At 45.8% G+C, this 10419-nt stretch overlaps 2 protein-coding genes across 2 annotated transcripts; one reads left to right on the top strand and one right to left on the bottom strand.

Moving 5' to 3' along the window:
• Positions 1-365: 365 nt before the first annotated feature.
• Positions 366-5095, bottom strand: ALG2 (ALG2 alpha-1,3/1,6-mannosyltransferase). Its single transcript, XM_074897792.1, has 2 exons — positions 4706-5095; positions 366-4240 (listed from the first exon to the last, which is right to left on the bottom strand). The coding sequence occupies exons 1-2, from the start codon at positions 5093-5095 to the stop codon at positions 3338-3340; spliced, it is 1293 nt and encodes a 430-aa protein (XP_074753893.1). The 3' UTR covers positions 366-3337.
• A 259-nt stretch (positions 5096-5354) lies between these two features.
• SEC61B (SEC61 translocon subunit beta) lies at positions 5355-10419 on the top strand. The gene is made up of 4 exons (XM_074897793.1): positions 5355-5468; positions 5569-5666; positions 6024-6125; positions 10061-10419. Exons 1-4 carry the CDS (start codon positions 5466-5468, stop codon positions 10146-10148), a joined length of 291 nt encoding a protein of 96 aa, XP_074753894.1. The 5' UTR covers positions 5355-5465; the 3' UTR covers positions 10149-10419.

Below are 10419 nucleotides of genomic sequence, written 5' to 3' on the forward strand. Positions count from 1 at the left end.
CATATGCCTCCAGGCCATTGGGGCCATACTCTCCCAGAATCTGGCCCAAAGCAGGAGCCGTGACCCTGTGTCTTTTTCTTTAGGCAGCTCACTCCCACCGAAGAGGAATTATGACATCTGGGACAAGCAGCACCTGGAAATCAAAGCTGCCTCTGAGGAGTGGTAGCACATTCTTGAAGTAGCAGAAGAACCAACAATGGTGCTAACCTACCACCAGAACCTGGAATGCAACCGAGGGATGAGATGCTTCTCTCCCCACCTTGTCTGCCAGACCTCCCTCCCTTGTTAGCTGTCCATTCATCACCAGCGTTGTTTTCCAACCCAAAGGTCTGCCAGCCACACCAGCTGCCTCACATGTACTTGCACCAAATGACTGTCAGGGCAGGTGGTTTGTTGGTGCAGTAGTTGCCAGTTCTAGACCAGTAAAGGAATTCCCTTTTCTCCATCTGTGTCCTCATTCTTGGGATAAGGAATGAGGTGGGTGGTGCCTATGTCCACAGGCTCCTCTTCTGGGGATAGTATGGAAGGTGGAGCAAAACATGGTGGAGCTCCTCCAGAGGTCTGCATATCTTCTTCCTGGCAGAGTGAGGTACTTCTCCAGCGATAAGACAGTCTGACAGGATTCTCCAGGCTCTGGAGTAGGCAAGTCCTCAACACCTCATCCTGAGAGCCACAGACAGCCCTAGACTTCTGAGGGTCATGCTCTTCACACCCAGTTTCCAGTCAACTCCACGAACTGGGCTGTGTAGTCAGTGGCCAACTACTTCCCCTGTTGGAGCTCCAAGATGACACCCTTTGCCACTGCACAGTTGTGGTTCCCCAAAATTCTCCAAATAAGTCATCAGGTTTTGGAGTACAGGGTCACTGTCTTCCATGTGGTCACAATCCACTCTCAGATTGCCCTGAGAGTTGGGAGATTATTACTGCTGAGCATCTAATGTCCCTTGAGATACACAGCCCCTGGACAGACTGTAAAGATTAGCCACATCTAACAAACCACTGCCCAGTCCCCACTGAATGGTTCTGGAAGATCACAGAACCATAGAATGGTTTGGGTTGGAAGGGACCTTTAAAGATCATCAAGTGCAACCCTCATGCCATAGGCAGGGACATCTTCAACTAGATCAGGTTGCTCAAGACGGGGAGGAAGAGATCTTGAAGCAGTCTGAAGTGCTGTGCTATGCCTGTACATGGTGACAACAGCTTCCTGCAGGAATTTGAGGTTAACCTGCAGCTCATGGGGAGCTTGAAGGGAAGGATCCACAATAGTCAGCTCAGGGCTTCAGATGGCCCATGCTACTTGTGAGTAAGCAGCAAGATTGTGGCTGCTTTGCGAAGGATGACAGTCAAAAGCTGAAGGAGATCACATCACAGGACAGCAATCTCACCACCTGGGGTACAGTACCCAAGCAGGGCAGCCTGGTGACAGTAAGATTCGGTTGACAGTCCCAGTGATCACTGAGTAAACGTGAGATGGCAGGTCAAGTCCAAGTGAAATTCATGAAATCGAGCCAACAGGAGCTGCAGGGCACAGGGCTGTGCACATGCTGGCCAGCAACACAGCTCAGGAAAGGGCTGGAGACCAAGGTTTGAGCATAACGGGGGCTACCCCTGCCGCTATGCTGGCAAGGGTGCACTGGTGTGTACCTTAGGCTCCAGGTTAACTCCAGTGCGATCTGGAGAGCAGGACATAACATAAACTAAGCAACCACAGGAAATGGCTCCAACCCTCTTGCACCTTCTCACTGGAGCTTAAAACTCTGATGAAATACATCTTGAAGGCATTAACATCAATGAACATAGATTACTTTCACACTCTCTCTCCAGGCCCTTTAGTCACTCGTCGCTACACCCATCCTGGAAAAGCTACACAAAGGTTTAGGAAAAATTTTTAAAATGTGGGGAAGAAGCACAAATGCAAGAGATAGATTCAGGCTTGCCAGTTCTTGTGACATGAACAGAAATGTTGGAAACAGGACCTGTGAGACCACCTGCTCCCAATCCATGAACAAGCATTGTAGCATCCCCACTTCCTGATTAAAGACAAGGACAGACTTTGATCGTGGAATTTTGTTTGTTTTTCTTCAAATAAGCTTTATACGGACACCCAGGGTTGCAGTCCTAAGCAACAGAAAGACTGATCTCTCTGTTGTGAAGTACTAAATGTGAAAATGCCTGAGTGTATCTTAAATACAAATTGCAGAATTCAGACTACAGAATTGTATTTTATAGATAAAACTTGTTTTCAAAGAATGAGGAAACTGTATAGTTACTCAATACATTTTCAGACTTAAAATTCAACTGTAGGGATTGTGTAAGTTAGTTACTGGAAAACAAACAGAACAACCACTAATAAAGATGTGCTAAAGAGAGGTAGATTAAAAAAAAAATAAATCAGGATATTCCTTGCCCAAACCGAGGTATTACACTTGAAAAAAATGTCAAATAAGCGTCACATGTACAGTCACTGCATTAGGAGAAAAGTATCCCCCTGCTAAAGTATTCAGGAAAGTTCTACTGAGAAGTTACCACTGAAAGAGGCTAAATAAAATGCCTTTATTGCCTGTTCCAGATTAGCTGTCATTTAGAATGAAATATTAAATAAAGGGGATATCATTTAAGTCTCTACAACCCAGAAACTCTCAAAGTAAAATTACATCCTTAAGAACTACATAGACATAGAATTTCAGCACTAACATTTCTGCCTGAGGTAGTCTTATGTCCTCGCTCTTATTCCAGTTTCAGCTTCCACACACCTGCAAGCTTGTTTATGACAGCCAGTGTGACTACATGATGCAATTTAGGAAGAGAAGTACAGTAAAAGGTCAATCATTTTAAAACCATACCATTCATATCCCTATCAGTGTTGGGTTTTTTAAACATGCAATTGGTTGGACTGTACAACTCTGTCCATATTTCACCTGAGACAACTCTTTTACTTAAAATAACCAATGAACATTTTAAATGCATAAAGCTACACTTGTCTCATCTGTACAAATACACATTTTGTAAATTGAATCAGCTGTACCATACAGTATTAAAGCGTGCGATAATTTCCTAATAAGTTCCTGCCATTTAATTATGCATTTTTCCAAGGCACAGTACACAAAAGAATTCCTACAATGGTAGATCAGGCCATTGCATGAAAATTTTCACCTTCTAATGAGACAGTGGAACATGTTGTGCTTGTTCTTTGTACCGAGCAACATAAGGCAGCACAAGAAAAATAACAAGTAAATTCAGATGTCTCAGGTTCTTCATCATAGTCACAATGAATACTGGTCCACTATACAAATGAGAGATACAAAGCTGTAAAATATAAGATGGGAATATAATTTTATTGTGTTAATCTGCATATGTATTGGTACAGCTGTTCTGTGAATGCTTCTGAGGAAAATTTTTCCATAACTCTGGCTCTCCCAGCTGCTCCCATTGTGTCCTTTAAGAGAGGATCTTTCACAATTTTTTCCATGGCCTCAGAGAATTGTGTTGGCAGAGGATCACACAAAAATCCTGTAACATTATGCAAGATTGATTCTAAAGGGCCGCCTGAATTAACCGCTATAACGGGACATCTCATATACATTGCCTCCAAAGGAACAATGCCGAAATGTTCATTGCTTGGTGTATAAAGCACACATACAGAGTTATTAAGAAGAGACATTTTCTGTTCATCTGAGAATGATCTCAGAAAAGTGACATGGTCGTTAACACTAAGCTTGACAGCAAGTCTCCTCAGCTCTTCATAGTGCTCCACGTTTTCCAGAACCCGTTTATCATAACCACCTGCCATAACCAGGTGAACTTCATTCCACTCATGAGAATCCAGTCTTCCTCGAAGCTCACACAAAGCTTCGAGAGCCAATGCTAGATTTTTTTTTCTCTCATACCTATTAATGGAAAGAAACAAGAACTTTTTCTTTTTCGGTACCAGGTCAGCTATGTCTGCAGGAACTACTGTTTCAAAGCTATGGATGTTGAGCGATGGGTAGAGGACGTCTGGGTTTATGTGAGATAAGGACTTAAACGTGTCCTTGAACACACTGGCAGTGAACCTGCTGTTCACAACAATACAGTCTGCCATGCCAGTCGTGTACTCTTCCAGCCAGTCGAGCGGCAATCTGTAGATGCGCTTTAGGAAAGATTCTCTCGTGGTCAGAAGCTGATCAGGAAAGTGACAGTAAAACAAAACCTTCTTACGGGTTCTGGCCAGTCTAAGTATAGGAATGCAAGCAGACACCTAGAGCAACCAGGAAACAGGACAAGAGAAAACGTTCGTTCGTTATTTGCGCTAGTGCCGCTGGCGCATATATGCGATTTCAGAGCCATGCCCCGAAAGCCAGTCCTTTCAACGGACTCGCAAGAACTCCAAGTGCGTTCTCCGCCTCCCCTCCCCAAGCACATCGAGCTGCGCTCCCTCGCCCAGGACTCTTGCCGTGGCTCTAGATGTCCTCCCCCACCTCGGCCTGTGAGGCCGCCCAGACCCCCCCTCTCGCTCGAGGCCTGGGCCTTCCCCACGCACCTCCTCCCGCCAAGGCCCGCCACCGGAGAGCCCAGGCGGCAGCGGCTGCCTCTCCCCAAGCTGCCCCGGAGCCCCCCCGCACTCCCGCCTCCCCTCGGGCCTCTCCCCGCCGCAGCAGCGGGGCCGCAAGCGGCGGCGGCGGCGCCCCCACCCATCCAAGCCCACCTCATCCCGCGCCCGCACCTGGTCGCAGACGAAGGCGTCGGCCCGCTCGCCGCTGAGCAGCAGGATGTAGAGCGCCACGAAGGCCATGCGCAGGGCGGCACACAGGGCGTGCCCGCGGCCGCACAGGCTGCGCGGCAGCCACCCGCCGGCCCGCCGCACCGGCAGCCCCCGCGCCTCCGCGAAGCAGCGCTCCGCGTCGTAGTGCGCCGTCCAGATCTGCACCCGGCAGCCCCGCGCCTGCAGCGCCAGCGCCGCGTCCACCACCAGCCGCTCCGCCCCGCCCAGGCCCAGGTCCGGGTGCAGGAACAGCACGGACGGGCCCTCCCCGGCCGCCGCCGCCATACCTGCCGCGGGGGGGAAGCAGGGGCCCGCCCGGCCGCTGGCCACGTACCGGGCAGCTGCGCGCATGCGAAAGCCCAGCGGCCTCCGCAGGACACGTCAGGCTTTCCCCCGGGCCTTCCCTCCCGCCCCGCCCACCGGGCGCCACGGCGCTGCCCGGCGCCACTTCCCGCGCGTTGCCCGCACGGTCGCTCCGGCCCGGCCGTCGATGAGGGGGCGGGCGTGACCGTGGAGTCGCGCGGGGTGACCTCGCTCGACAAGCGGCGGGTGAGGGAGGAGGGTGAGGGAAAAGGGCCCGGTGCTGCTCAGGCACCATCCCGGGCAGCCGCGGGGCCCCGGGAGGCGCGGCGCGGGGGCGGGGCCTGCTGCGGGCAGGGACGTGGCCAGAGCGGCCGTAGAGGAGCGTCTGTGAGGCTGTGCCGACCCCTGCGCTGTCGCCATGGTGAGGCCTTGCCCGGGGCAGGGGGTGGCTGAGGCGTCCCCTATCCCCTGGCGGTGCCCGCCGCCTCTCACCCCTTCCCGGTTCTCTCCTCTCTCCGCAGCCCGGGCCCAACCCCAGCGCCACGAGCGTCGGCTCCTCCGGCCGCTCCCCCAGCAAGGCCGTGGCTCCCCGCGCGGCGGGCTCCACTGTCCGCCAGAGGTAGGTGCCCGCGGCGTCTTAGTAGTGGGGGCAAGCCTCCCTCCCCACCTCGTCCTTTGTGCTTGTGGCTGGGAAGCCCCAGCGTGGGGCAGAGGAACGGTGCAAAGGTTCCAAGCTGTGTGTGTGCTTCCCTGGGGCGTGCGAGCAGGGCTCCTGTGGGGCTAACTCACCGCTCCTCGGTGCGCCTGGCCGTGGCCCCGGGCGGTGCTGTGCCGGCCCCCGTGCCCTCTGCTCGCCTGGCTGTACAGGCTGCTGCGTGGGTCTGGCTTCTGCAGAGTCTCTTGGGGTGCTTGGTGCTAGGAGCTGGCAGACAGCTAACGTGCTTTGCTTTTTGTTTCATTCTGTTATCCACTAAAGGAAGAATGCCAGCTGTGGGACAAGAAGTGCAGGCCGTGCCACTTCCACAGGTACTGGTGGGATGTGGCGATTCTACACTGAGGACTCTCCAGGGCTCAAAGTGTAAGTTGGATATCTGCGTGGTGGCAGGCGTTGGAGGCTGTATATTTCACCTGCTTGTGTAATTCTTCAGTCTTTGAATTGACAGATCAGTGTTCTGGTCTGCATGGGAAAACATGCTGAATTGATGGCTGCTTAGATAGATTTGGGGCAAAAGATTTTATTACTCTGTAAATATGGAATTGTAGTTTTTAAAGTTATGATGGCTTTAAAAGGGTAGGTACAAGTTACATTTTTTTACCTGCCTAGAGTGGTCTTTGAAGACTGCAAACAAGCCCACTGAAGGCGTCTCTGTGTATGTTCTTGCTCTTTTTTGTTTTTTTTATTGATAAATCTGTTGTGATCCTGTGCTCCCCCCCCCCCCCCCCCTTGAAAACATAACTGATATGCCAAATGCTTGCCGAATCTGGAGTGGTTTTAGTAAAGAGCTGAAGACAAATCATTTCAGCTCAGTTTGCAAAGCGAATAGTGTTCCAATGCTTTGTAGATCTCTGTTTTTACAAGGTAAATATTCCAAGATTGTGGTCAAGCATTTGTGGTAGTGCCCCTTAAACTGTAAAGAGACTCTTAAGTTTTTACTTTTTGGCTGGTTTGAATCATTTGGATCAGGTTCCCAAACAAGCTTTGCAGGCTGATACTTGGGTAACAAAGGTGGAAGGTGTATTTCAGCTGATGGGTGTATGCTAAGCCATACCCTGAGTAGGAGCTTGTGCTTCTTCTAGAGTTATACCTCATGACCTCCTGTACTTACTGGGTTGAAGAGTCTCAAGACACTCAGGGATATTCCTAGTGCTTCTTTTTTTTTTTCCTAGAATCCATTAATATTTTATTCTGGAGCCATTTAAAAGGTCTGCTGCTGGCTGCACAGACAGAACATCTGGGGAAGGGCTGGCGATAGTCTAGTTAGTGATTGTTCCATGAGTAATCTGTGCTCTGATGTTGTCTTATGTTTTCATTTTCATATGTGCTCGATATTTTAAAAAACAAAAACTTCAAGGCTTCAAAGGTGGTGTTCTGCTACTGCAGGTCTTGCTTTCTCCGTTCTGAATACAGAGAGGAGACAAGGCAAAGAAAAAGACAGTGAGCAACAGTAGTGTTCTAGAGCAAATCTGTACATACAGGCAAAGCAACTATTTTCTGTGTTGTTTGGTCTACTAAAGCTCAATTAAAAAAAAAGAAGAAAACAGAAAATACAGACGTGTTCTACCATTAGGTAGATTTTTTTTGTTGTTGTCAATAGATTCGTGATGCAAGCTGTCAAAGCAGCTTTACCAATTTCAGTAAGTTTCCTTTTGAATCTTCTGGTTTCACTTTTGATGTTGAATGGCCACTCAGTTGTTCAAATCTTCAATACGAGCAGGTCAGTAGATGGATTTTTCCCTTCTATTTATATTGCAACACAGTGGTTCCCAATCTTCAGGTTTTGGAACACTAGGAGTAGGTTTTATTGCAAGCTACCACAGGTAGCTGTATGGTCAGGCTTTTAATGTAAGATACAAATCTGCAAAAGTGAGTTGATTTTACAAATCACCTGCACACTAGAGGTAACGTTTTCTGAACTGTGGCTTGGGAGCAACTTTTTCTTACAGCTTTCTATGTGTTTTTAATACGTATGTTTTTTTCCATAGCAACCAGTTGTCTATCCTATTCAGTAGGCTTAAAAATGAAAATGAGTTATAGAGGGGTTGAAGTTGCCTCAGTAAAGTGCTTCAGAAGAAGTTGTTTTTAAAAATGGTTGTGATTGCCACTGCATAAAGCAGTGTGAAAGCTTAGCCTTTTGTGTATGCTCATGTTGTTTAAAATATGAGCTCTTAAAATTATTTTGAAAAAATACATAAAAGTAACCTGAGAACTGATTATTTCATACTAGCTATGCTATGATCAGGAGGATTCCTCTCTCCATCAAAAGTTTTATATTTTACATTGTACATAATTATACCTCTGATGCTTCAGATATTTATTATTTCTGATGTTGGGTACAGATACTAAATATGTTGAATAAGCAGTTTTGGTTTGCCTCAGGAAAGTACATTTATCTGTAGTACGGAATGCTACAAAACACATATGTCTTTAAAAAACATTATTAGAAAAAGTGAGCTGTGGGGGATTTGGCTGAGAGTGAGATATGATATCTTTCTCTTTAAAACTCAGATTGAGCATCTCATACTTAGAAAATAAGACTAAAGCTGAACTTGTTGCTCTTTCTGTGGCACTTGGTACCTGGTTCCTGTATTTTGTCTTGAGCTTTCTTGCTTAAAGATCAATAGGTGATGTTTCCTGTGGAGCCATGACAGAGTATCAAATTGGGCTAGTGGTGTAATATGCAGCCTTATGAAAGACATTCTGAACACGCACAGTACCAAACCTTTAGAGGTGCCTGAATCGGTTTATTTATCTATTTATTTAACTTGTGTGGTGGGCTGAGAAGATTCAGGTGTATGGAGGAGAATTGCAGGGTTCCAGCAGGTTGTCTTAGGGACTGGAGGAAACAAGACACACATGTCAGTACTGGAAAGCTGATTATTCTGAAGGGGGATCAATACCATCTGCATGTTTAAAAAAACCCACCAAACGCACAAAAAGTCCCCCCTGTTTAATTCCATGTTGCTCTGTTCTGGTTCGTGGTGCTCCTCTATTGCTGTATCCCTTCAGTAAAGAGTAGCTGATGTATTACTACTGCTGAAGGCTCAAACAAATTACATAGTATTTCAGGTACAGTGTAAGGATTTTGTGCACCCGATGTTACAATTTATATTATGTAGGACAAAAACTTCAAATATATATATAAAACACTGGGGATTGAGAAGTACATTATGTTGCTTAGTGAAAAATCCCTCTTGTTAGGGGTTGCTTATGTAGTCACTGTGTGTGGACTTTTTTTTATTTTGCACATTTTGTCATTGGTTTACTTGCTAAATACTTTATGTTTGTGTTCAGAGTTCTCCATACCCAAATAAGTCTAAGTATCATAGATAATAAAAACTGAAAATTATGTAAATATGTTAGTAAATTGTTTCATTCAGTCCATTTTCAGCTTTTTTTTTTTTTTTTTTTTACATTCAGGTAACATTTAACTGCTTATAAACAGTAACCTGGAGGGTGATCTAGGCTGGATAACACAATTCATGGTGTTTCTCCCAATGGCAGTTTGAAAATCAGAAATGAGGTTGTATTAAGTGAGTGGTATGAAGCAGCGTTGAGTGTGTGTAATTGTATAACAGTGCACATAATTGTTGTGTCTCAGAACAGCGTGAAGCAGCTGATTTAGTCCCTCGACATGTACCCTAAGATTAAACTGTTTTTTTAAGAACATCACTATTCAATTCTAAACAATGTATAAAAGTGGGAAGGAAAAAAGTTAAAATTTGTTTAATTTATATAATGATTTAACAGTGGAATTAACTTTGACATTCTGTATGTCTTTCTCAAGAAAACAGAAGTCTTTCAGCCACTGCTGCCATTGTTTTCAAATGAAATCAAACCTCTGAAAGAGCTAATGCAAATTTTATGCCAAAATTTTACTAGCCGCTAGAGGACTCTGTTGGTTTTTTGTATCTGACTACATCTCTGCTCAGGTGGCTATCTGAGTAGTAAATACAGATGATAGTTTTCTGGAGACTGTTTTCACAACAATGAATAATAATGAGCCATTAATTCATTTATATAAGTGGGATTTTTGTTATTATGTTGTGCTCAATAGTTACATAATGTTTAGGGTGTGTAAAACTGTGTCTTTAAAAACATAGGGGCAGGAGTGGTTTTTGATAGAGATGGCTATCTCATTTCTGTGTACTCTCAGGTATTTCTATAGGAATGGAATAAGAGTTTTCTCATACAATTGCTTATGAACTGATGAGTTCACTTGGCTGATAATGACTGGCCTGTGGACAAAGCAGACTCTTTTTTTATGTTAATGCATTTTTTTTCTTTATTTTTAGTGGGCCTGTTCCAGTTTTGGTCATGAGTCTTCTTTTTATTGCTTCTGTGTTTATGCTGCACATCTGGGGTAAATACACTCGTTCATAGACTCAGCTGCCAACTTAAAGCATACATCTTGGACCAAAAATATGGTGGATCCTGGTTGTTCTTGGAGAGAGACTGGGGAAGCTTCTATCACCTGTTGAAGTCCTGTCAACTTTGGCTCTAATACCGAATTAATTTCTCAGTTTGCTATTTGGGCAGGTTTAAAGTCTGTCATGGGTCATTTTATATTTGTATCTGTACACTTAGAATACAGGTATTGCAATAAAAGTTGTATATGGAAATAGAAACAGTCTTAACTGTATTTTTTCTTCTA

This window comes from Athene noctua, chromosome 2, assembly GCF_965140245.1.
Source record: "Athene noctua chromosome 2, bAthNoc1.hap1.1, whole genome shotgun sequence".
In the NCBI taxonomy this organism is placed as follows: Eukaryota; Metazoa; Chordata; class Aves; order Strigiformes; family Strigidae; genus Athene; species Athene noctua.

Excerpts from the sequence above, each read along its gene's own strand:
- ALG2 (XM_074897792.1), bottom strand. The coding sequence starts at position 5,095 with ATGCGCGCAGCTGCCCGGTACGTGGCCAGCGGCCGGGCGGGCCCCTGC. Across the intron at positions 4,241-4,705 it reads ACGCCTTCGTCTGCGACCAG|GTGTCTGCTTGCATTCCTAT; the intron begins GTGCGGGCGCGG and ends TGGTTGCTCTAG.
- SEC61B (XM_074897793.1), top strand. Across the intron at positions 5,667-6,023 it reads GGCTCCACTGTCCGCCAGAG|GAAGAATGCCAGCTGTGGGA; the intron begins GTAGGTGCCCGC and ends TATCCACTAAAG. Across the intron at positions 6,126-10,060 it reads GACTCTCCAGGGCTCAAAGT|TGGGCCTGTTCCAGTTTTGG; the intron begins GTAAGTTGGATA and ends CTTTATTTTTAG.